The sequence below is a fragment of the Wolffia australiana genome, chromosome 7 (genome assembly GCF_029677425.1).
Source record: "Wolffia australiana isolate 7733 chromosome 7, ASM2967742v1".
NCBI classification, from domain to species: Eukaryota; Viridiplantae; Streptophyta; class Magnoliopsida; order Alismatales; family Araceae; genus Wolffia; species Wolffia australiana.
This window is the reverse complement of record NC_135841.1, coordinates 374,945-402,692: the sequence shown is the minus strand read 5'-3', so window position 1 is coordinate 402,692 and position 27,748 is coordinate 374,945. Positions and strand designations below refer to the sequence as shown.

The window sequence follows — 27,748 nt, the reverse complement described above, 5'->3', positions numbered from 1 at the left end:
TGAACTAAATGGTGGCACATGGGATGGTGGTTTAAAACCGTAAAAAAATCAAGAATACTTGAACACTAAATTCAAAACCAAATAAATAAATAAACTTATCAACATAGAAACATTATATATTTGAGAATATAATGTCAAAAAATTCTGGATAAAATAATTTTGGTTTCAAAATATAATGTAAAAAATTCTCCATAAAGAACCAAATAATCCACAAAGACAAGAATATCACTTTACTATTGGATTAAATCATTTTAAGCCAGATAATACACACTTGTCATTATCTTAATGAATGAAAAAGTAAATTTCAAAGAATTATCTCAATATTTTGTGCGTTAGGAGCCACAACCCATGGATGCCTATTTAGTTCATGGGCGCCAACAGCTGCCTGCTCATAATAAAATATTTTTTAATTTGATGATTGCCCAAAAAATCCCAAAAGCTCTAAAAATATGAAACAATTAGTATAATTTATTTTAAATAAAATAAGTATTTATTTTTAATATCAGTTTTATGCAGGTTTAGTTTGTTTTATTGAAATAAAACCATATAAACCATAAAAATACACACACACACATATATATATAAATTATAAAAATGTTAAAATCTATTTTATACTACAAATTCCTTTTTCAATAGCTGGTCTCTATGCATTCGATCCTTGCTCACTTGTTGGATAATATTGAAATTATTGTAAAATTTGTTGCATAAAACAAAAACTTGAAATGGCATAGCAAGCTTTGTTTATTTTTATTAACAATATTATACTTTTTCTATGACCTCTATATTTTTGTCATCACTTTACATTACAATGAGTGTCCATCCAGCTACATATGCAGCCTCAATAAGGAAGACAACTCTCACAATTATGACAAAAACTTCCCCTGTTGGGACCACTATGGGAAGAGAAAATATTCACCAATGGTCCCAAATTTCTCCTTATGAAGAATGTGCAGCATGGAAGATGTAATGGAGGCACATGCATATAGAGTTCATGTAAAAACTCATGCTTCCACGTCATGTACATTACATATCATTAATACGGGGTAATCCACACATAATTATACCATTTCCTCTTGTCTAACCTTCAAGAGAACTTCTCCCAAACAATTGTTACTATGGCTGATGGTTGTTGTTAACACCACTTATTAGACTCACATAATGAATTATAATGTTTATTTGCATTAAAATGATAATATTCACGTCTTCACACTTGAAACGACTCTCTATTTTTTTATAATGGTATTCTATTTTTAATGGATTTTAGATATATTTATAGAATTTTCCAACATAATTTTTTCAAATAAAATAAAATTTAAGTTATATTTTTCAAAAAATTCAATGATTATATATTTTTCTAGAATTATTTAAGGTTTTTATGAATTTTTCGAAAATAAAATAAATTCAATGATTATCAATTTTGCAAATGAAAAAAAAAAATTTAAGGTGTAATATATTTTTCAAAAAATTCAATGATTATATAATTTTATAGAATTATTTAAGGTTTTTATGATTTTTTTATTTTATTTATAGTCCACCTCGTTTCTCAATTTAATTTATTTGAGTAGCAAAAATTCATTGAGAAAAGGTGAACTTATGGCACTACAAACTTTGATGCAATAATGATCAAATCATAATTGGGCATTTACTTTGTTTTAATCCACAGGGGTATCTGGCAGTTGGAGAAAAACTACTATTTTATTCCCATGAAATAATATTGAATTCATGGCATATGTTAGCAAAAAAAATCACTGGTCATCATTAATGCAACTTAGAGACAAAAAATGCTTGGAGACATGGCATTTTATCATTTTCAGAAGGAGAATTAATGCAGATCACAAGGTGAACATTTTGGACAGTTAAAGGTCTCACTTTTCATCAATTGATACACATCAGATCAATATTTAAATGCAGAAATTTATGTGTAATCTATGGGGACCTTTATGGAGGAATACTTCATTAACTCCAATAAATATTTTCTCATCGCTACCTAATCATACTTTTCATAGTCAACTTGTTATATAAAATTTATTAAAAATATTATTATCCATGAAAAATTAAACTCCTAGCTTTGATTTCATCAATAGCCCCTATCCTAGTAAAGGGCAATGAATGACCTACCTAACACATTCCATCTCTCTTCAAGAGTTCTTTCATGTTGTTGAGTTTCCTGTCAACCTATTTTCCATTAGTGCCATCAACTATTCCCTTAATTTTTATTTCGCATTTTCCAAGATCATTTCACCGTTTCAGAATTGCATGCAAGGTAGAGAATTAGTTTAGGCCATGGGAATGTGCACCACATATAAGAAATTTAGTCGAATTGAGCTTCTTTCTTACTCCACTCGTTTTTTTTCTTCAAACTCAAAATATTATTTTTTGTGGCATAGATAGACAATCCCCCATGTCTTTAAAGAGTTCATATTAGGCTCTCCTCAAGTAAAATTTTCAAACCCATACATTGTGATATCTAGGTTCCCTCACAAATACATCATTTTTTGGTTATTGCTACTATACGATATTTGCGTATGATAACACTTGAGTTACTTGGGTTTATCTCTTGAAGAATTTATCTCAACTTTTCACCATCATCCAAAAGATTCTATTTGAAATCACCACACAATTTTCTACTATTCTTGAAATCCTTAACACAAATAATGCTCTAAAATTTTCAAGATTCCCTTTTCACTTTTCACACCAGTCATGGATTTATTCACCATACCAATTGTCAAAAAACTTCCCAAAATAATGGGTTTTCTGAACACAAACACCACCAGTTTTTTAGACACCTCAAACTCTTCTTCTTCTTCAGATGACTACATTTATTATTTCTTAACCATTCCTCTCCTAATTGGAAATTATATCATTAGCCATATTGCTTGTTCTCTTTGAAGTAATTTAGTTACCATACATTAGGTCTCACCTGATGCCATTCTATTAGATCTGCCTCTTCGTTTCTTTGCTTTTATTGCACCTCTCCATTGATTATGCACCATTGCTCTCTAAACTCTCCACTTATTTACTGAAGGGTATCTTTGTTTTAGAAACTTTAAGACACAAAATGTAACATACATAGATCTATTTTTATGAGATGTATATGTGACCCCTGATTCAATCACTCACTTAATATCTATTTCCGTATTCATTCTTAGAATACATACATTATAATACACAAGAAATAATTATAAATCAAGCCCATAAACACCTGTAATGAACAAGTCAATTAATAATATCATAATAAAAAAATCACCTGTCTTAAAAATGTGTTAAAAATATTCCTATTCTAAGGATACTCTAGATGCACATCAAAATATCTTGATAAAATAATACTATATGATCCCTCTCATATGATGAAGATGTCCTATCTCAAGATCATTAGTGTGGATATAGTAAGGATAAATAATGTATGCTCTTTGGAGAAATAATATGTACAAATCCCTGAATGGTATTTTACCTAGATTGATTCATATCATGGCTATGTAACTGGTACTTAGACCTAAGAATTCAAAGACACCCTATGGATTTGGAGGGGGGAGGGGAGGGGGAGTGTTTGTGTTTTGACAATGAATTCTGAGTCTTTAATCAAGGTATTCTGACCATTCATAGATCATGTGAAAAAATAATTCTAAAAAAATGATTTTTGGTCAAGATGGGACTTTCTCTCATTAGCACAATAGAATATTCACACACGTAAGATGTTGTTAAATACCCTTCTTGGTTGTTGGAAATATCGAAGAAGGTTTGTCCGATGATTTTTCCACCATGCATCACTAATAAGTATAATGTCCCATTAGGGTTTGACGGTTGATCATAAAAAAGTGATCCTAGAAGCATCAAGTGGGTGGAGGGATTATGCCCTCATAACAATTAATGACAATTGGGTTCTATGAGAGAGTTATCATACTTCATATATTCTAGGGCATTCAGTGTCTATTGTTATACCACAGTCTGGCAACTTAAATAAAGGTTATATTAAAACTTTCTTAATTAATATTTGTGTTGATAAATTTAAATGAAAAGGTTGTCCGATAAAGGTTATTGGGACATTAGTGTTATTAACTACACTTATACATGCCCTTGGACGGTCACACAAAAACGGTCTATTGGACATCAGAGGATATGATTAAAATTTAGGAATTTTAGTGAAAAAAATAAAATAAGCATAATTAGGAGAAATTCCTGGACGAAAATTCCCTTTTAAGAGTTCTTTATGTCCCCATCTTTTTTATAATCTTCCCTTCTGTCCCTAGGTGTCCTTTCCTCTTTGGTCGAGTATAGTGGAGTTTCCTTACAAAAGTGTTATGTCGCTTTGGGTTCACTGATGCATTCATCGATCTTGTGGATGCCTGCATTAGAGAGAATCATTTCTCTTTTTTGGTGGACGGAAACTCCCCAGGCTTTTTCATGGTCACGAGACGTCTACGGCAAGGCGATCCCATCTCACCCACCCTTCTTATATTGATGGAGGAGGTCTTTAGCCTATTGCTCACACGAGCGATCTCCCACGAAATGCCCGATCCTCTTGCACTCTCTATTTGCAGACAATGCCATCCTTTTCCTCAATGGATCTAAAAATCCATTAAGGAACTTATGAGTGTCCTCACTACGTACGCACAGACTTTTGACCAGCTCGTCAATACCTTGAAGAGCAGCTTTATGGTCGGCCCGTCCACCACTGTAATGTGCTCTCAGATTATCCAACACTATACCGAGTACTCACAAGGATACCTCCCTTTTGATTATCTCAGATGGCCTATCTTTTTCAGACTCACTAGGTATCATTATTTTGATACTTTGTTGGGCAACTCGAGAAAGAAACTAGATGGATGGAAACTTCATTTTCTATCCCTTGGGGGACGCATCTAGCTTATTCTACATGTCCTCATGAGCATCCCACTACATACCCTCGCGGTCCACTCACTATTGCTCACAGTCCTCCACTCGATGGAGTGAATGTGCACACTTTTCTTATGGTCCAGTCACCTTAAGTGAGAGAGTCGCCACTATTGGGTTTCTTGGGAGAAAGCTTGTCAGCCGATGGACGAGGGGGATCTAGGGATCAGAAGCCTTCACGATGTCCAAGAAATGCGTCAGAAGAAGCTCGTTTGGCGTATGTTTACAATGCACTCCCCATTGGGGAGTTTCATCTCAGCCAAGTACGACGAATGGGCACGTAGAGAGATGGATATCTAGGGCCATCGCAAATGGCGGACTTGGCAGCGACATTGGCTAGTGATAGCCAAAGTCACACTTGGCATGTCGGCTGCGGCGAGATGAGCGCTTGGTATGATACATGGCTTGGCAATGAGCCTTTAGCCTGCCAGCCCCACTTTGCACCCCATCGATTGCGATTGATCATGGCACAACTGGTCACGGTGACACACGCCACCTTTGGGAGCAACATGGCATCCCCTTAGACACGTTATCCTCAACTCGAAGTACTCTCATCGGGTCTGCTCACAACCATCCAATTTGGATGCTTACCCTCGATGGGTCCTTTTCTTGCTGATCTTCTTGGGAGCATTTCTACAAGAAATCCCCCATCCAACACTAGGGTCACCGTATCTGGCATCTGACAATCATCACTCACATCTCTTTCTTCCTCTGGAGACTCATGCATTGTGGCCTCCCGATTGATGATTGGGTGACTCGTATTGGTCACTCCCTCAGTTTGCGTCGCCATTCTTGTCCTACATCTCCCCAAGTTGAGACTATGGAGTACCTTTTCTTCCATAGTGAGACTACCCTAAACTGTTGGTCCCAAATTACACATCATTGGCGGCCACTACTATGTACCCCTTGAACTCTAACACCGTTAGATATTTTTGGCAAGATTTTTCTCTTGCCAATATGCTATAAGTGGAGCCCATTCTTTCACGTCACCATATCTTACTATGGGAGATCTGGAAAGGGAAAAATTCTTCTCATTTTTTAGGGACCCCATGAGAGCACTGGATATCGTGCAATGAGTCCAGTAGTGGATAAGACACACTCACCATCTCATACCGTCCCTCGCCCGCTGCTCAGCCCTCACATGCGATCTCCTTGGCACTTGGGGCATTTCGGTGACCCTTGCCCCCATCACCATTAGGCTACAACTTGTCCATTGGCACCCACCGCCAATTGGCATCCTCAAGTTGAATGTGAATGGTGTGGTCAAAAGGAACCCGAGACCTGCCAAAGGGGGTGGTATCCTCCACGATCACAGAGGGAGTATTCTCTTTATCTTTTCGTCTTTTTATGGTATCCAAACTAACACAGCATCTAAGGCTATGGAAATTTGTGATGGTTTGCTTCTCTGCGAGGTGCAAAAGCTTCACAATGTCGTCATAGAATTGGAGTCACAAGTATTAGTAAACATACTCCGTGCATGTACCTGCTCCTAGTGGCGACTGCAATAAGCATGGCAAGACATCATACGGTGCCACCCCTGCTTGATCAGCATCCGTCACCACTTGTGCAAGAGCAACTAGACTACGGATACCCTTGCCAACAATGCGGTATTCGCTTGAGCCCCTTCTACTATTTACTCCTTCTTGCAGGAGCTCCCTCAGGTAGCTCATGGTAGCCATCGTGTTGAGTGCCTTGGCTTGCCGGCTCTTCGCACGCGTCGCACCCTAGCAAAGGATAATCCCGCGATTGGCGTATTGCATGGAGCACCAGATGCAAGAGCGCTCACCCTCTCGCCTAACCGATGTACACTCCATGCACCTCAACACTAACAACTATTGAAGGCAGGAAAAGCTCTAGACACTCCATGCACCATCACCACTGGGGGGATCCAACACAACACCGCCAAGAGCGACCTTTTCTGAGCATCTCCAAGGTACACTCATGTATGTTTTATTTTACTATACCATGGGTGTGGACGAGTAGGATCTGAGTGTAATTGGGATATTTATGCTCGCTCCATGCCTATAAACGCTGATAAACAATTCACTTCATATATAAAGTTCCCCCTGGGTGGCGTCCAGGGCACGACTGAATCGGTCCACGCATACAATCGCAAGGTTGGAGATACCCGACACTATGTATTTTGCCAATATTGTTAAAAAATACAATAATGGTGGATCAATAATGGCGTTCAATGAGATTAAGAGGATACTCAAAATGGTGAAGATCATATGGATATCGACAAGTAGACATTCTGAAATCTCAACATGACTATCTTTAAAATTTGAAAAATCACTGATGCTATATGTGTAAAGCTGATTCAATAATCACTTTTTAAATTTTTTTAAAGGCCGTTATGATTCTGTTTATCTTCCACTACATGGATCATCTGTGGATCATATGAATCACAGCCTCAAACCCAACAAAGATTCAAAATGATTTGGAATTAAATACATTAGAGTTTGGAAGATGGTGATGCCACAGCTTGATTCCAAGACACTAACAATGGGATTGGTGAGGTGTCAAGACTCAATTTAGATTTATCATATCTATGAAAGAATCCCATGGTTATTGAGGTATTTTATAGTATATATTTACTACATTAGCCAGTGATAGTGATTGTGTGATTAGATTATTCAAAATAAGCTTATATTCATCATACCTTCTTGACTCAACCTACAAGATCAAAATATCTTTGATCACTGTGATAATTATTATTATTTCTCTCTATGTGTTCAACTTTTGTTATACTTAATCCACATCATATTTGAACATGTTCACTCAGATCGTTTGTCTCCTGTGGGTAGGTCCCTCTCTCACTGATATTGGTGTAAGTGTCTCATTCATGTCTATGTAAGGTTTATAAATGTTTTTACTCACTAATTTCACACTAAAATATCATATTCAAAATTTTAGTCCATCACACCATAAAACTAGTTCATCATATGAAGTTCTGGTAACCTTATATGCAATGAATGCACAAAGCACATAAAAAATGATTCTGGAGCATAGATTTGTGGATTGTTATGTTATATTGGTGATGGAAATTTTATTTAACAAAAGGAAAGGACTAAAAAATGAATAATCTCAAAGTAAAACCAAATTATCAGATGATCCTACCACCCTTAATAGAACATATTATGAGATCATTAGGTTATTCGACGCATATCTTCAAGCTATTTAGTTATCCTTCCTTTTAGATGTATCCACATGATCCCTAAAATGTTAGATAGCATAATTTTTTCCTCCAAAAGTGCTTTTTAAAATCCAAGATGATATCATCACCATCCAGCCTCACTAGAAGGTAGCCTTGATAGAATAAGAGAACGATGGAAAGGGTGCTCAAGTCATGCTTCCATGGGTGCCCAAAATTAGGGGCCTTCCCTTAATTATACTCTCTAGGTAATTTTCATTGAATTCTTTAACATTGACATTATATTCACCAAGGTCCAAACATCTCACTCGTATCACCCTCTAGACCCATGTATCAATCTAGTTAGTAACTGTAAAAACAGTATAGGGTTTATTGACCAACCTTATTCATTACCTTTATCGAAATATAGATTAATTCATCAAGTAATCCTTTGACCTAATTAATAGGTTTATTTGATGACCTGTAGGATGTCATGATAACCTCATATTTAAGAAAATAAATTGGAGTATACCAGCTATTTAATGGAATATTTATTGTCATTAATTGTCATATATTCATAATCGTTCATCCATTGCATGGTCATGGAATGCCTTAGGATATGGTCACTATCAAAAATTAATTGGCCATTCTACTTATTAATGATGCATGGTTAAAATCATCAGAGAACACATTCTCCAATATTTACACCCCCTAAGTTGAGCTTCAACGATATCTTCGTACTCGAAAAAATATCATCTGATAATAATAGGAGAAAATCTTATATTTACCAAAAATTAAATTTGTAGACTTCTTCCTGCATCTGAGCTAAGAATGGTGGGAATCCCATGATTAGAGATTCATAATTCATAGTCAAAATACAACCACTGATCCATTGGGTGTTTTTGGTTTCTCAGGCTAAATGATCATTTAGATTTCTGTCACATGAATCAACCTGATTCGCATTTAGTTGATCTCTTTTGTAGGAAGAGATACCCACTATCTATCATGTCTATCCACACTAATGGCCATAAGATCATCCATATTCATGTGAGTGAGACATTATAGTGTTCTTAGATAAGGAATTTTTTTTCATAAATTTAATCAATGTTTTAGTAAAGCTTGATAAGCCAAAAATAGGGGTGAATTTTACTAAATTTTATCCTCAGTCGTTGTCAATTTTGGCTTATACAATAAAATTTATATAAACCCTTAAGATGTGTAGTGATAAGTACGAGTGTCGTCCAAGGGAAGCTAATAAGGAATCCAATTGATGTTATTCTTTAATAATTTGAACCTAATTGGGGTTAATTTAATCTTCAATAGAGATCAAATTACCCTAATTAGAAGAGAAATTTAGAAAGGGGGGTAGAATAGATGAGAGAAGTAGAAGAAATAAGGGGCTCTAAGTTGAATTAATTGATCCAATTGAAAGGATCAAAGAAGTCAATTAGATTTGTTTTGATTGATTCTGTAGATTTGATAATTCAGGAACAACTACTCTATTGAATAATGGAATGGGAAATTCAATCTCCTGCAAAGTTAACCCTTTTGTGTTTTTTTATAGTTTTCTTGAAATTCACTTGAATAGCCAGGTAATCTCTCGATTTCTCCTCTCAATCCTAGTCAAGGCTTGTACATGCCACTTAAGCCAAGTGATTAGAAGTTCAGACAGAAATTATGAAGAACGATTAAGAGATTCAACTAACAACATCCAAAATACACCAAAAAATTCAAATACAATGAAGGAAAAAGTACCAAACAAGTGGATCCAAGCTGGAGCTCCTCTCTGTTTTGCAGCTGTGATAGAGCACCAGGAAGAATGACCCCGTCCTCTCAAAATTTGGCTTTTGTACTTAGGTTAAATGGTAAAAATTACCATTTTACCCCTCATTAGTAATTATTTTTTGTCCCTCAATGTCGGCCTGATCTGAATCATCTCAATCGGACTTCAGGATCAAAAGTTATCAATAAATGAATTTAAACCAATTTTAGCCATTGGATTTAAATTTATTTATTTATTAATTTCTTTTTTAACATGCCATAATGTGTCGTCTTCTCATTGGCAGACGCATTTCGAATTCATTTTGTTGGGTTTGATCTCTGAGCGCCACGTACCCCCTGGTGAAAAAAGAAAACAAAGAGAAAAGGTCAGAAAAATAAGGTTGGTACGCATTGTCATGCACCTAAGATGCATTCTTCTCACTGCATTAACCATTCCCAGATCGCCACGTCACTGTCTGTGCACGCGCGTCGTACACGCAGCGCAGGCGGTGAACTTACCTCCCATAGTGCCCAATCATCAAGCGCCATCGAATTCGCATCCGACAGTTGAGATGAGGCCACATCGAGTCCCAAAAAATCAATGGGACATTTTGAGTAAAAGGCCTTTTTAAAATATGAAATTGACGTCTGATGCCGCCCAAAAGTAATTGTGTATATGCCCCTTGCGCATTCTCTCTCCTCTGATTTCTCATAAAAACCATTAAAAATGCCAAGTAATTGCAATAAAACCCTGTAACTATTTAAATAACAGCTTTGCGCCTGCATACATGACTGAGAGCTGTTTTTTAGGGCATAATTGCAACTGAAATTTATGAAAAGCCCCTCAAAATTTGAAAATAACTTTAATACTCATTTTCGCCTTATAAATATATCCTTTTCCTGTTTAAAAATCCATTTCTTCCTTAATAAAATCCAAGAAAAATCCAATAAAATCCTAAAAAATCCTAGAAAATTATAGAAATTTCAGTAATTCATCTCCACACTGATTAACCGCAAAATTAAAATTTAAACCTGCCATTTTCCTTTAAAAATAATTATTTCCAGGTCAAATAAATCCCTTAAAACTCATAAAATTAACAGAAAATTAGGGGAAATCAGAAATCACTTGAAAACAGTAATTTCATGTAAATATATGATAAAAAACCCTTTTAATCTCTTTAAATGCATAAAATGGTGCTAAATTACTTGAAATAAAGACCAAAATTAGGGTGTTATCAAAGCTCAAATGATTTTAATCATTATTCAAATCATTGAGATACCAGGATGTTGTTATGTACATTTTATCGGGAGAAGATGTGCCTTCCATCAGGACTTGTTCTTGTTGCCATGTATTTTGGGTTGGCTGGGTAGACTTTAATGTTATGATGATATTAGTCTCTAAAAACATTTAAAAACTTGAAATATTATAATTTTAAATTTACCTATTGTCATGGAATCTATGTCCAAATTGACTAAGTTATTTTTGTGTGGTGTGTATGGGTTCTCCTTTCCTCTACATCTACCATTCAATAATTGAGTGCATATTTTGTCATTTTATAATACATTAGATTTAAATTGATTGATGGTGATAGTGCATATTCTTCTAGTCAAGCTCCCTGGAAAATAACATAGAAACTGACTTATCATTGTAAATTTTGTCTAAAGGCTCATTTCAAATATTTATTTTCGTCTTTTGCACTCATATAGTGTTTCATCATACTATACAACTAATAAAGATTTTCATGACTCTTGATTTTGTTTTAGCTGCATGATTCTTTTACATTAAATGAAACACTTATTTTTATGTCATTAATCCAATAAAATTAGACATCATTGATTTGGAGAGACATGGGGATTAAATAGAATAAACAACAGTATATTGATACATGTGATGAATTATCATGGTGATTATTTTTTATTCTTTTTATTGGTGTTCCTGATCGAGATCAAATGAAGATAATACCTTTTTATCCACTTGTCATCCCAAAGCTTTTTATCACAATTATAAACTTAATTTTCTGCAATGGAAAAGTATCTCGAATGTTTTTAGAAAAATACACATACATGAGGGTACCTGGAATGTAGTTTTTAATTCCAGAATTACTATACATTTAATGTCCTCAAAAAATGCTTTGGTGAAGTTGGATAGATGTATAAACATGATTTACTATCAGAAATGATGGTGTAAAACCATGAAAATAAATGAAACAGCATGAGTTATAATAGATGCGAAGGAATAGTAAGTGAAGGGAGAAGGAATGTGACTATTTAAATGCATATTTAATATCATCATATAAATAATGAACTTAGAAATATTTAGGTTGACATTATTGTCATCATATTAGGATTTCTTTTACCTTAAAATTTTTTATTATATTTAAATGGTTTTGATTTTTTTACATTTTCTTTATATTTATAAATATTTGTTGGACTATGGGTTATTTTGACCATTTAACAATGATATTTAAATAGTTTTGGATCAAATAAGTTAAAATGACTTTTGATCTGGATTTATATATATATTCATTATTTTCTAATATAAAATATAACAGAAATTGATTATTTATTCTACAAAATAATCCATATAATGTTATTAGTTCTATTTTAAAATGTATGAATTATTAATATTTCAATAAATAAAAACTATAATTAAATTAGTTCACGGTATTTACTTAAATATTTCCTTTTCCTGTTTTTCATTCATGATATTAAGAGATAGCTCTCATTTGGGTTATATAATTAATCTACTAATTTTTTTAAAAAAGTAGTAGATTAATTTTGAAATATGATAACACAATTAAAAAATGAGAAAACTTATGGTTTATAGGACAAGGGATGGCCAAATTGATGGTTCATGTTTTATTGAAATTTATTATTTATCTTAAATAATAAGAAAATTATTAATTTTGATGAACTTATACCATGAAAATAAAATCTGAAATTAAAAAACCTTTTAAATATTACAACTTTTTATTATGATTTACCATGAAGTCCATTTTTTATATTTGATTGGAGATTTTCTCGTGTACTTATATTCTTTAATAATTCCCTATTTAATTTTCTTAAAGTTCTGAAGTTCTTCATGAAAAATTGACCTTCCAAGTTTTATAAATAACTAACTTTAAGTATTTCTCTTTATGATCCTTGTTCTTTGAAACATTATCAGATATTAGGTTTAATAAATGAGTATTCCTCATCTTCTTCTTATTAATTTTTATTTAAACATTATTAAAAATATATTTTTTACTTATATTTTTAGTCAAATTATTTATAATATTTTCTTATGGGAATCCAAATTTTCAAACATCAACTGATTTATAAGTATTTCTATTGCTTTTGGTATCACTCTATAAGTTCTTTTTGCATGAAATTTAAAATTTTATTATAGAATATTTTTAAAATAAATTTCTGAGATTTATTTCGTAATTATAAAGTTTTTGAAAAAGCATTTGAAAAATTATGTAACAAATGTCTGCTGCATAAAATTTCAAGTCCTTTTTATTATGTGCCTTTACTGATTAATATATTGTGTTCTATTATTAATCATAGATTCAGATTTTTGAAAAATGAATAATTTAATAGAAGTCATTTGATTCCATATTTCTGAGTACACTATAAATCATTGGATTGATAAGTATATTAGTTTTTTAAATTAATAAATATTTGATGGATTGTGATGAAAATTAATTTCATATTTCTAATTATTGATCTCTTTCATTTGATTACAAAATTTTAACTAATTCTTAAGTGTATAATATATATTTTTTAAGCTTTAATTATTTAACATGATTTTTCATATGGTATTTCTTTATTATCTTTATAGTTTAATATACTCATTAGCTTTTTTAGTGTTTTTTTATCAATATCAAAAGTATGTGACAGGTAGAGAGCAATATAAATGTATCCAAATTAATTATTTGAAGATAAATATTTTTCAGGAGATTGATCTTATCATAAACACTAGTGGAATTCAGATTTTGTAGATTTTAAAAAGTGATCACGAGTAGAATTGAGATCTCGTAAACATTATATTATTTAATATTCAATCTTGAATCTTATTCAAGAATTTTGATATTGAGGAAATCTTATTGATAAGTCCATATACAGGTATCAAATAAGAGTTCACTAAGGCACATTTTATTCACATTTCATATAAAATCCTAACTTGGAGTATGTGAATTTAGTGAAATATCATGTTAGAACTCTCCACATATATTCATCTTTTAAATAGTATAAAAGTATAGTTTTTTGTATTTAATGTAACCTGGTTGGCCAATAAGCCATGTAGGCTGAATCTAACATCTTCTTCGGAGAATTTTGGACCTTTTTCAGGACTAGGAAATTGCTCTTATGAAAGGACCAAGGGGCTCTTCATAAAGTCAGTCAAAGGAGAGCTCATTCGGCTAATGGGCCCCCCTCTTGACAGAAGACCCAAGAAGGAACTCCTAGAGACCCTTTAAAAGGATTTAGATATTCTGGAAGGGCCACTAATGGGCCTATGGGCTTGGCCCAAATCTCACCCATCAAATTGATCCATTATATAAGGGATGCCTATAACTGCTTTAGACTCCGTTGTAAAAGATATCCTGAATTTTCATTTGGAATTTTAGTGAAGGGTGAGAAGATTCTTTGCTTGCTCTCTCTCTAGAGTTCTTAGAGTTAGTGAGGGCCAAGTGGACGGTGAGCTGACAAGGCCTAGGTGGGAAAGAAAAGTCCTCTCTCTACTCCCTCTCCCAAGGGTTTACTCCCCTCTCTCTCTCTCTACATTGGAATTGCCAAAAGATCCAAGAAGTGAGAAGCATCCAGGGCTTTTGAAGGTGGAAGAAGAGGCATACCAGCCAGGTAAGTCAATTCCTCTTTTATCTACCCTTCCCCTTCTCGACTAATATTGATTTCTTGAGATAGAAAACAATATTAGTGGTTCTTTCTCTCTCTAGACCACCTGCCCTCTAGGAGTTGGATGTTCTTGGCCCAAGAACACACCCAATTCGATTCACAACACTTGGCAGATTCCAAAAGTGTGGGGTGAAACAAAATCTTTCAAATCTTGGTCGAAATTCATTTTTGACCAAGATTTGTTCAAGAAAAATTCATTTTCTTCTGAATTTCTTCTCGATTTAATTCAGACAAATTAAATAGGGTAAAAAATATATAAAAATACCTAAAAATCACTAAAAATTATTATAAACATACATGAATTTATTTACATTCTTTCAAAATCATCTAAATGTATAAATTCATAATTCACTGTCATTTATACTCCATTCAATCAAAAGAAAATTGCATATAGTTACTAAAATTCTTACACCTCTGTTTTTAGCTTTAATCCAATCAGATTTGGTCTAGTGCTCTCTCTGGTTTGAAACCCACTCCCCTATCCATGACTAATACAAATTTATTGCTTAATCAAGGGAACTCTTCACTCGACCTAGGTTAGTGATACTGATAAGCTTAAAAAATGATGTGTAAATAAGTCGTTGATTGTGCTTTTAGACTTATGCAAAAAAAATTATAAAATACCCTTAATCACTAAATACAGTGTATAGAGCAAGCAAGGGGTCGAACCACAGGGAGGCAACAAGCAAGAATTTTTATCCAATTTTTAATAAATTAATCCAAGAATGAAATAATTTTGCAATTGATAAACCTTAATAATACTTAATGATGTTTTTAATTAATCAAAATTAAGTAAAATTTAATTTTGATAATAAATATTTTTGGTCATAAAGCTCAAGATAGTATAATTTTAATTATAAGATCAGATTAATTCGAATTATTAATTTCCCAACTATTATAAAATTTAAGACAATTTTTATGAATTAAAATTGGGAATTTAATAATCAAGAAAGGGGTTTTAACATTGGACTTCAAGATGGAAGAATTTTTGGATGAAATTTTACATTCAGGTTTTTTATATATTGAATTAAATTTCCAAACAATCAATTTTGAAATCTAGAGAGAGAAAATAGACGAATTAACCTATATAGAGAAATTGAAGAATTTAGGGAAAAGGTGAAATCCGATCCTAATTTAAAATTATAAAAATGCAGAAATGTTCCAAATCTATTTAAAACTAAAGATTAAAAATCATATCGCAAATCAGACTCAAATTGCAATGCTAATTTCATTCAAAAGAACTTCTAGGGCATGTACATTTCGCCCATGCCAAGGCCTTTTAGAATCTCTCAAGAAGAAGTTCAAAATACAAATCAGAAACTTACAACATTGAATGTAGAATCAAGATCTGTCAACTTCCAAAGCAACTCCTGTGTCCTTCCTGGCCAAATCCTGGGGAGAGCTTCAAAAAAGTGAATTACGTCTTTTTCCAGACCTTTATTTAAAGATCCAACCATAGGGATTGTATAGGGGGAAAAGACAAACATGCCCTCAAAATTTCAGCTCAATCGGACATCTAGATCTCAAGATATCATCGTTTTACTGAGGATTAATCTAGGCCGTTGGATTTTTATCTCTCCTCCACTCAGATAGAAAAATGCCCTTTTTAATTGGTTGCATTGTTTTTCTCCTTCTCGGATCGCCCGCTGCGACGTTGCTGTGCACAGAAAAAAAATGAAATCATTAGCGTTAAAGAAGGAGAGAGACTATACCTTTTAACTGCTGACAATGCACCACGTCGTCCATCCATTTTTATTTTGACTAAACAAAACAAAAGAAAGGTGAGCTTACCACATCTTTTTAAATGCACGTGTGTCAGTTAGCGCGTGCATTAAATGCATGCGGCTAACCAACTGGGCGTACGAGGAATATTCCTGTTTAATAAACGCACGCGGAGATCGTTTCTCCCCGTGCATTTATTACACGAAAAAGTAAAAGTAAAAAAAATCGTACCTTTCTCTCTCCTTCCGCGCCACGTAGTTCCATACGATCTAATGATTTTCTCATTATGGCATCGAGATTTGCGATGCCATAATGAGACAATAACGCTCTCTATCTCTCTATCATTATTATTTAAATAATATGCATCCACTTATTCGCCTGAATTTTGGGCAAATGACGTGGATCCACTTGATATATAGATAAATATATTAAAAATGTGTTCTAAAATGCCAAATAAATAAAATATGTATTATTTAAATATGAAAAAATCATTTCTTGGCTATAGATTGGTCAGAAAATGATATAAAAATATGGGAAAAATTCTAGAAAAATAGGAAAACCGTCACCAACCTCTGGCCAAGTATTTAATGCCTGTAAAAATCATTTCTTCAATGAAATGAGGTAAAATACCATGTAAACAATATTATAAATTTAGAAATAACAAGAAAATGAAAATGTATATAATTTATCTCCATTTATATATGATAACATGCAAATATGGTCATTAAAACACATAAATATAATGTAGTATTCATCAATTAAACATGTTAATTTGCAAGTTATCAGATACTTAGTACTAAAAACCTAGACACCTAGTTCCGAGATTATCAAATGTAAAACAATGTAATGTAATTATGTGATAGAGTTATTTTCTATTATTATTGAGGTTGCCACTTGAGAAGATTTCAGTGATATCATATTAAGGGGTATTTATGCTGAATAGAACATTAATTATCATATGAGTGAAGTGGTTAGCTATTACACTCAGAGATAGTATGACACTCAATGTCAGTAAGTATTACTAAATACTGTAGTTTTTCAGAAGAGTCTTGAGTGACACATGTAGGATTGGTAAGTGAATTATTGAGACTCAAGGCACAGCTCATTGAATGTCAAATAGTGACTGGTGGAGATTCATAGGTTAACTTGAGAGGTGTCAGGCTGACTTGGAGAATATAACTATGTTGGATTTGAGATTTATGGGTTTCAAGGAGAGAAGTGAGGTGAGAGACGAAACTCAAGGAATCTAAAATAATTATATAATTTACCCCATCCTAGAGAAATCACCAGCACATTGTTGGAATTACTCCCACACTGTCACACAAAGATCAATGTCATGGTTGTCACATCAAGGACAAAAAATAAACTAGTATGGAGAGATGGCAAAGGGAAGAGAGAGATGGAACACAATTCTGAAATACATATTTGTTAACGATCATACATTTATAATAATTAACTGAAGAATAAAAATGAAAGAAAAAACGTAACTGAAGAAACTGAAAATAAACTGCAAACTTTTCAGTTTCTAGACTCTTATAAATGTGACAATTTTAACTCTTACGAGTTGAAAATTTCCAACACACATCTGTTACTACATAACTAATGGAATTTTTTTTACACTTGGAGTCTATTAAGTGGCCAAGGAATAACCTTAGAGAGGGGAGGGTGAATTAGGTTTTTTCAACTAAGAAATGACGTAGAGGAAATGGGAGACACATATTTTTTTGACAGCTTAGGCTAATCCTTAATGTTGTTCAGGGGTATCCTTCCCAAGGTGATGATGTGCCCTAACCATATTTTTGTGAACTCCCCCCAAGAAGATCACTAGGAAATATGGCTGAACAAGGATACCTAACCATGTTTGTGTGAACTCCCCTCAAGAAAATCACTTGGAAATAGGGCTGAACAAAGATTCCGAAAAAAGATAAAAAGGTCCATGAAGCTCTGTTGTCCTCGACCCCTAAAGTCTTCACTGGAGTGACGCCGCATGACCTACTTCAACATGGCCCCCAAAGCCTTCTTCTTATGGCCCCCAAATCCTTAATCTGAATGACCACAAAGTTCTAGAAAGAAAAATATATTTCTGAACAATATGTATTTTTCCTTAACAACACTTAGTGTATATAAACCCTCCTCAGTTCCTATTCAAGCCAAGACCTAACTTCATGTATTTCATCAGGAATAGTTTTGGATGAGAAATTTACTACTTCAGAAATAACATTTTACAAATGCAATAATGCCTTCCCCACCGCAATACCTCCCTGTTTGTAGTCACTGTTTCATCTAGTCCTCCTCCCCTCCAAGTTTCTCTTTGGATATAATTTTTTTTATTCATGTTAGATATTTGGTGCATAAAATTAAAATGAGAAAATTCTAACTCATATAGTTTAGTAACACGATTTCGGAAAAATATTATCTCAGAAAAATTCAAAACTGAATGAAATCAATCTCCAAAGGTCAATCTTTTCACATCCTTAGTCAACCATTTGATTCCTCCGCAACCAAGTTCAAACCTTCATAACTCTTTCAAAACTCAACCCAAAGATGTAATTACAAGTTCTATAAATTTTTATGAATATTAGAAACTAGTCATAAGCTGAACAAAATCTCAAAATCAACCTAAAACTTATGTTAAAGATGTCAAACTTATCACAAGGTCGGGGATATGCAAAATTCAGAGGTCAGCCTTCTTTCTTTTAAATATTGAATCACCCTGCACTAAAAAATATGATTCCAAGTTCAGTGGACTCAGATTGATGTCAGCAACAAATATCCTCTAGAAGAAATTCTGAAAAACTGCTTGAAACTTGCTTTAGGAAAGAAAGAAGGCTAGTTTTAGCTATATCTTCATTAGTGTCTATTGGATTTCTTTCTAGTGAATGCCATGGATCACTTCCACGAACACCAGCCTGTTTGGATCTGTTAAATAATGCCATTATAGATCCATTTTGAAACCTCTGTTTGGTCCACTTCTTAATCCTTCAATATTAAATACTAGTTTAACCAAGAAATAATATGAGAGAGAATGTTGCATCATTAAATTTGAAATTAATAATACGAGAGAGAATGAGAAGTACTATCTAATTATTTGTTGCATTATTATATTCACATGATGAAAGTTTTGGTCGTAGAGAGAAGTTTGAGAATCCATTATTGTTTGACTGAGGATCAAATGTATTTTGAATCATATTATTTTTCGTATTTTTTTAACACCAAGTGATTAATGAAATTCTATCCTAATCTATTTCATGTTTTTTTGGGGATGCATTTTAGACTTGGAAATCACTGCATTTATGTCAGCTGGAGAAATTTAATTTTCATTCTTAAAAATATATATATATTTCATTCTTAAAAATAAATGTATGGGTGTTTCTTAAAATTTAAATAAACAAAGAACTGTATTTCTCTTTGATTTTTGCTCCACAAAATCTGGAATAAACAAGTAGACAGTAAATAATTAATATGTGATTGACCAACTTGTATACTTGTGTACTACCTATGCCATTTGATTTCCCAAATGGTCTTTTATCTGAATGATTAGACTTAGGTGGAGAATATGTGAACATATCAGGATAAACATTTTGAATCCTAAACCAATGGCTTGACCCTTTGATACCATGATCAGATTTCATCTACCTGTATCATATGTATGAACATACTGGTTATCTTTATAAAGAAAATTGAGATTTAAATCCCTAGTCATGTTGAAACTTCTTTTTCAAAGTGGGACACATTCTTATGTTGAATGATATTTACCTATGTCAAAATATTCTGACTTACAATTGAGTAAGGCATTTAAAGCCTTATAAAAAATAGGCATTCATCAAAACATTTGGTTGCCAGTGTTTTTGTTCGTATCACAAAATGAATTCGGGAAAGATTCAGAGGGAATTTGGTGACATTGGTTATGGCGGTCTCCTACATCAAATGGGGTCAAGATGATTTGGACCTCAATGGAGAAGTCGTAAAATTTTGCATATATTGATTTTGTGTCGTGAAACCTAGAGAAAATACAAAATTACCCCTTGGACCAGATCAGAAATTGGGGCTCTGAATGAGCAGAACATCTTGTTGCCCATATGGCATAAGAATGAGGCTTACGTATAGAAAAAAATTGGATCAATAATCTACACACAAGTGTAGCTATTGTTAATACACCTGTTTCTCTCGTCCCCCTCAAATAATAAATCAATGATAGGATTAAAAAATTCTCCGTATTAGCTAGAGATTATACCATGGATTTTGTTTCATATTGGTGTACCTATATCCCTCTCTCTCACAAATTGAAGAAGCTTTCGATAGCTTTTGTCCAAATGGTTGCCTTTTTAGCTTATAGCTTCTCACTATGTTAGTGTGATTTCATGGTTATTACTCCCTTGAGAATGGGGTTTGACGTAACATAGTGGATCCTAAAAATCTCATGGGTCAACTTTTTAAAATATATTATTTCCTTCTCCACACTTTGATTTGTCGTTTTCCTATTATTATATTTACTCATTGTTTTCCTCCAACGCTTGTGCGTCGACAGTAGAAACTTCTGTCCAGAGGATGATCAGAGCACAGAAGTAGCCCTTGCTCTCTTTTAACCCCATTGCATTAAAGATCTCCGAGGAGTGCAGACGGCCGGGATAGTGGGTCCGGCAGCTAAAGTTCTGCTTCAAGCTAAAGTCCTGCCCCAACTCTCTCTCTCTCTCTCTCTCTCTCTCTCTCTCTCTCTCTCTCTCTCTCTCTCTCTCTCTCTCTCTCTCTCTCTCTCTCTCTCTCTCTCTCTCTCTCTCTCTCTATCTCTCTCTCTCTCTATCTCTCTCTCTCTCTCTCTCTCTATCTCTCTATCTCTGTCTGTCTATCTACCTATCTCTCTCTCCGACAGATGCATGAATGCCGCACTGCAAGTCTGCAACTACTGTACCCCGGTTTCGTGAGAACAGAGAAAACATAATGGATGTTCAAGGACAAGATCACCCGTCACAGCGACCGTCAACTCCCCCATAAAACGTCACCTGTTCCATCTCTCTCTCTCTCTCTCTATCTCTCTTTTATCGCCTTTCTCCTGCTTGATCGAACGTCTTCGCGGTACACTGCTCTTCTTTGTCGTTCTTCTTTCTCTTCGATTATCCCTTTTGTCTGCCTCCGCCACTGATTTAGAGACATATTTGTGAGTATTTCTACTCCTTTGAACCAATCGACGAGGATCTCATTCAAGATGTTTTTCCCATGAGATCTCAAACGATAACGGAAAATGTATGCATCTCTTTTCTATGTCTCTTTCTCTAAGATTACATGCAATAAAGATGCAATCGTAACGCTCTGTAATGTCTCTCCCTTCTCCTTGTAACAGTTATTCCCTCTTCCGTTTGCAGCTTTCTTCGCCGCGAAACCGTATCCTCGAACGACGACTTTGGAGATGCTTCCCTCGTGGCAAAACGGGCTTCCACTCGTGGTACGTTCATCCCTCCTCTCTCTCTCTCTGTCACTGTCTTTCTCCCTCTCCCTTTCTCTCTCTCCTTTCTCTCCAACTCTCCTCTCATCTCTCTCTCTTTCTCTCCTTCTCTCTCTCTCTGTCACTGTCTTTCTCCCTCTCCCTTTCTCTCTCTCCTTTCTCTCCAACTCTCCTCTCATCTCTCTCTCTTTCTCTCCTTCTCTCTCTCTCTCTCTCCATGTCTCTCTTTCTCTCTCTTCGTGTCTCTCCTTCTCGCTCTCTCCATGTCTCTCTTTCTCTCTCTTCGTGTCTCTCCTTCTCTCTCTGTGTGTGTCTCTCCTTCTCGCTCTCTCTGTGTCTCTCTTTCTCTCTCTCTCTCTCGCATTCTCTCTCTCTCTCTGTCTCTCGTTCTCTGTCTCTAAGCTCTCTCTCTCTGTCTCTCGTTCTCTGTCTCTCCGTCTCTAAGCTCTCTCTCTCTGTCTCTCGTTCTCTGTCTCTCCGTCTCTAAGCTCTCTCTCTCTGTCTCTCGTTCTCTCTCTCTATCTCTCCTCTCTCTCTTCCTCTCCTTGTCTCTCTCTGTCTCTCCTCTCTAACTCTGTCTCTCCTCTCTCTTTCTCTTTCTTTCCTCTATCTCTGTCTCTCCTCTCTCTCTGTCTCTCGTTATCTTTCTCTCTATCTCTCGTTCTCTCTCTCTCTCTCTTCTCTCTCTTCCTCTCCTTGTCTCCCTCTGTCTCTCCTTCTCTCTTACTCTGTCTCTCCTCTCTCTTTCTCTTTCTCTCCTCTATCTCTGTCTCTCCTCTCTCTCCGTCTCTCCTCTCTTTCGCACCTTTTCTCTCTCCCTCTCTCCTCTCTCTCTCTCTCTCTCTCATCTCTTTCTCGCGCATTCTCTTCTCTCTCTCTCTCTGTCTCTCATCTCTTTCTCGCGCATTCTCTTCTCTCTCTCTCTCTGTCTGTCTCTCCTCGCTCTGTCCCTGTTTCTCCTCTCTCTCTCTCTCAGTCTCTCGTCTCTCTTCTGTCCCTCCTCTCTCTCTGTCCCTGTTTCTCCTCTCTCTCTCAGTCTCTCGTCTCTCTTTCTGTCCCTCCTCTCTCTCTCTTAGTCTCTGGTCTCTCTTTCCTATCCTCCCTCTCTCTCTCTCTCCCTGTTTCTCCTCTCTCTCTCTTTGTCTATCTTCTCTCTTTTGTCCCTCCTCTCTCTCTCTCTCCCTGTTTCTCCTCTCTCTCTCTTTGTCTATCTTCTCTCTTTTGTCCCTCCTCTCTCTCTCTCTCCCTGTTTCTCCTCTCTCTTTGTCTCTCTTCTCTCTTTCTGTCCCCCCTCTCTCGCTCTCTGTGTCTCTCCCGATCTCTCCCTGTTTTTCCTCTCTCTCTCTCTGTCTCTCCTCTCTCTATCCCTGTTTTTCCTCTCTCTCTCTCATTGCTCTGTCTCGCCTCTCTCTGTCTCTCCTCTCTCCGTCCCTTTTTCTCCTCTTTCTCGAGCTGTCTCTCATCACTCTGTCTCTCCTCTCTCTCCCTGTTTCTCCTCTCGCTGTCTCTCTTTGTCTCTCCTTCTCTCTCACGCTCCTTTTCTTTCGGTCTCTCTCGCTCCTTCTCTCACTCTCTCCTCTCTCTGTCTCTGTCTCTCCTCTCTCTCTCTCTCTCGTCTTTCTCTGCCTGTTTCTTCTCTCGCTCTCTCTCTTTGTCTCTCCTCTCTCTCGCTCCTTTTCTCTCTGTCTCTCTCCCTCCTCTTTCACTCTCTCCTCTCTCTCCTCTCTCTCTGTCTTTTCTCTCTCTCTTTGTATCTCCGCTCTATCTCTCTTTGTCTCTCCTCTCTCTCTCTGTGTCTCTCCTGCTCTCGCTCTCTCCTTCTATCTCTCTGTCTCTCCTGTCTCTCCTTCTGTCTCTTTCTCTCTCTCTCTCTCTCTCTCTCTCTCTCTCTCTCTCTTCTGCTATCTCCCTGTCTCTCCTTCTCGCTCTCCCTTTCCTTCTCTCTCTATCTCTCTCTGTTTCTCCTTCTCTCTCTCTCCCTTTCATTCTCTCTCTGTTTGTCCTTTCTCTCTGTCTCTCCTTCTCTCTCTCCCTTTCCTTCTCTCTCTATCTCTCTCTGTTTGTCCTTTCTCTCTGTCTCTCCTTCTCTCTCTCCCTTTCCTTCTCTCTCTATCTCTCTCTGTCTCTCCTTCTCTCTCTCTCCCTTTCCTTCTCTCTCTATCTCTCTCTGTCTCTCCTCTCTCTCTCCCTTTCCTTCTCTCTCTATCTCTCTCTGTCTCTCCTCTCTCTCTCCCTTTCCTTCTCTCTCTATCTCTCTCTGTGTCATTGTCTCTCTCTCTCTATACTATTATCCCTCCGTCGTTCTCACCTCCGTTCTCTCAAAGAAGAAAAATATCAAAGAAAGATGACGCCATGTTCGTATTAGCGGGATCTTAAATAGCTTGAAAGTTTTCTCTCAGAAAGAGTGCGACCAAAAATTATCTGCTCTGGACAGTAGGATGGCGTCGCCAATACAGATACCTGAGCAGGACCGACGAGACATGGCCGAAGAGCCTCCCAAAGCTGCACCTCTCCGACAAGAAAGTCGCACCTGGAGGCCCCAGGACAAGGTTCCACACCTGTCTTTCTCCCTTTCAATGTATGAAGCATTTCATAGAAACTAATAACTTTCGTATACATTAAAATCGTGTTTGAAAAAAAAACCCTCAGTGTCTTCGTTAGAGAATTTTCATCTCATTTCTCTATAGTTACTCCCCTACTCTGTATGTACTTATCTATGTATCGATCTATCTATGTATCATCTATTTATCTATCTATCTCTCAATCTGTTTATTTATCAATCAATCTTTTTATCTATCCATCTATTTCTCATTTATATATTTATATATCCACCTATATATCCATCTATATAGCTAAGTATCTATCTATGTAACAATCAATCCAAATGTCTATCTATCTAGTTATACATCTATCTGTTTATCTCTCTGTCAGTCTGTCTCTATATTTCTCACTTATCTATCTATCTATTTCTCATTTATCTATTTATATATCTATGTATATGTGCATATATGTATCTATGCATCTACCTATATCTGAATCAATTTTTCATCTATATTTCTATCTTTCTATCGACCTATCTGTCTATCTTTTTTCTTAACCACATCCTAAAAATGCCATGTGAAAACTCTTGTCCTAGGTAGCCAATCTAGAACTGGGCCTTCGTATTGGAGTAGTATCTTGTCTCTCCTTACAGGGATTTCAGATGTCACATTTGTTTTGAGGTTGGCGCTGTTAGATTTTTGAACCCTTGGCCTCCTTGTAACCAATTTTTGTTGTCCACCTGGTTTCTCTGTGATACTACCCATATACCTCTAGCCAGGGGAGCTATTTAAGCATTGGAAACTAACTTCATCTATTGAGAGCTATTCAAACCCTCGATCTTCTTGTGCCAATTGGTTTATCCATTGAAAAATTTCTGACCTCAACAACTCAGTTCCAAAATCAGAGAGCCTTGAGCCCTCCTCAAGCCATGCCTTCTATAGTTTTTTGGACTTCGTCCCTCCACGGTGATGCCAATCTACCTGCTCAATGCATTTAGAGTCCAATTGGCTCGGACCACAACGTATATTCTTATTCTGGATATCCACTTAGTCAAGCACTACTCGTTTTTGGCGTCAGACCAGTCAAAGATGCTGGCTAACATGCACCATACATGCTACAATGAGACTTCCCATCATGCTTAATTTTGAAGTTCCCTTCACAAATATCTCTATCTCTATCTCCATTACTATCACTATTTCTATCTCTATGTGTATCTCAATCTCTATCGCTATCCCTATCTCTATCTCTATCTCTATTTCTATCCCTATCCCTATCTCTATCTCTATCCCTATCCCTATCTCTATCTCTATCCCTATCCCTATCTCTATCTCTATTACTACTACTATCTATATGTTTATGTCCTTGTGTATCTCTATCTCTATATCTATTCCTATCTATATCGTTATCTTTATCCCTATCTCTATATCTTTGTCTATCTTTATCTCTAGCCCTATTTTTATCACTATTTCTATCTCTATGTTTATGTACATGTTTTTCTCTATCTCTATCTCTATCTCTATCTCTATCCCTATCCCTATCCCTATCTTTATCACTGTATCTATCCCTATCCCTATCTCTATCTCTATCTCTATTTCTATCCATATCTCTTTCTCTATCTGTATTTCTATCTCTATTTCTATCCATGTCTCTTTCTCTATATATATTTCTATCTCTATGTCTATCTCTTTCTCTTTTCTATCTCTACTTTATCTTTATTTCTCAATATCTGTCTATTTATTTCTTATCCATCAATGTATTCCTCATTTATGTTCCTATCTATATCTCTATCCTTTTTTCATTTGTTTTGGAGGATACGAGTGAGCAAACCCTACACCTGCCATAGAAGGACGGGTGAGGCACAACTACCCAACACACCCTTTTATGTATGTATCGATGTATATATGTATCTATGTATCCTCTAATATAGCGGCTTCTGAATGGGGAAAGAACTTGACGAGAACCCAACTGGTGTACTATGTTTACTTGGTTCAGACATTTAGAAGGCTAGCTCAGAACAGAGAAGCCGCGAGGAAGAGCCGTCTCAGAAAGAAGGTCTTCTCTCTCTTCTTCCCCCCACCCTCTACATCAAAAACATCAAAAACAAAGCCCTCTTCCTTCCCTCGTTCAAAAAACAGGCCTACGTGCAGGAGCTGGAGACGTGCAAGCAGAAGCTCGCCGAGATGGAACAATACTTGCAGACGGCGAGATCTCAGGTTGAATCTCCGCCGTCGGATTCCCCCCATCGCTCTCTGATCTTCTTTCTCTCTCTAGGCCGTCGCCCGCGGAGCAGGCGCGGAGCTGTTCGACTTCGAGTACAGACGGTGGCTAGACGAGGACCGCCAGCTGGCGGCTGAGCTGGCAAGCGGGCAGCTGCCCGGCCACGACCTCCGTGCCACCGTGGACGAGTGCCTTGCCCACTACGACGAGATCTTCCAGCTCAGAGCCACCGCTGCCAGCTCGGACGTCTTCCACGTCATCACCGGCGCGTGGGCGGCGCCGCCGGAGAGGTGCTTCCTCTGGATCGGCGGCTTCCGTCCCTCTCAAATCCTCAAGGTCTCTCTCTCTCTTTCTCTCTCCTCTTTCTCGGGGTGTTGACGTGGAAGACACGTGGACAGATGTTGACGCGTCAGCTGGACCCGTTGACTGAGCTGCAGCTGACGTGGGTTCGCAGCCTGTGGGAGTCGTCCCAGCTGGCGGAGGCGGCGCTATCGGGAAGGCTGGTGGAGGTCCAGCTGTCGCTGAGCCACGTCATCGCCGGCGGCTCCGCTGACGTGGCCGTCGCTCTCGATAAGCTCTCGGACCTTCGAGGATTACTCCTCCAGGTCCGCCTCCTCCTCCATCTCTCGCTCTACCATCCATCCATCCCTCCATCCATCCATCTATCTCTCTCTCTGTCCGCAGGCAGATAATCTGAGACAGCAGACACTGCACGAGGTGAGAGAGATACTGACGGTGCGGCAGGCGGCCCGGTGCTTCATGGCCATATCCGAGTATCATGACCGCATCCGCTCTCTCGGCTCTCTCTGGGCTACCCATTCTCGACAGTACGCCCCACTCATCTCTCTCTCTTCATTCCTCGATATCTTATATCTTATCCTTATCTCTCTCTCTAAACCAGGTAAGACGAGACGGGGCAACTGGACTGGGACAGCTGCGCATCTCAACATTCCCCATCCACCATTTAAGAGAAAGAGAGATAGAGATAGAGAGACGCGCGTGTCAACTTCGAAAAAAAAAATCACGTTAAAATTTAAATGACGCAAATGCCCCTCCCCGGAGGTCTACGGACAGGGTGGAGAGAGATTTCAACGGATGAGGGCCTAACTGAAATTACGTCAGCGATCGTGGCCATTTGGAAATATCTC

General features: G+C 36.4%; 1 protein-coding gene across 1 annotated transcript; it reads left to right on the top strand.

Annotated features, from left to right (window-relative positions):
- Positions 1–5,034: 5,034 nt before the first annotated feature.
- On the top strand, positions 5,035–27,677 carry LOC144705389 (transcription factor TGA2.1-like). The gene is made up of 11 exons (XM_078578023.1): positions 5,035–5,107; positions 6,259–6,344; positions 6,540–6,693; positions 21,763–21,842; positions 24,242–24,391; positions 26,376–26,435; positions 26,519–26,596; positions 26,655–26,936; positions 26,999–27,205; positions 27,285–27,427; positions 27,502–27,677. The coding sequence occupies exons 1-11, from the start codon at positions 5,035–5,037 to the stop codon at positions 27,503–27,505; spliced, it is 1,317 nt and encodes a 438-aa protein (XP_078434149.1). The 3' UTR covers positions 27,506–27,677.
- Positions 27,678–27,748: the final 71 nt, after the last annotated feature.

Excerpts from the sequence above, each read along its gene's own strand:
- LOC144705389 (XM_078578023.1), top strand. The coding sequence starts at position 5,035 with ATGGACGAGGGGGATCTAGGGATCAGAAGCCTTCACGATGTCCAAGAA. Across the intron at positions 6,694-21,762 it reads CACCCTCTCGCCTAACCGAT|CTTTCTTCGCCGCGAAACCG; the intron begins GTACACTCCATG and ends TTCCGTTTGCAG. Across the intron at positions 27,206-27,284 it reads TTCGAGGATTACTCCTCCAG|GCAGATAATCTGAGACAGCA; the intron begins GTCCGCCTCCTC and ends CTCTGTCCGCAG.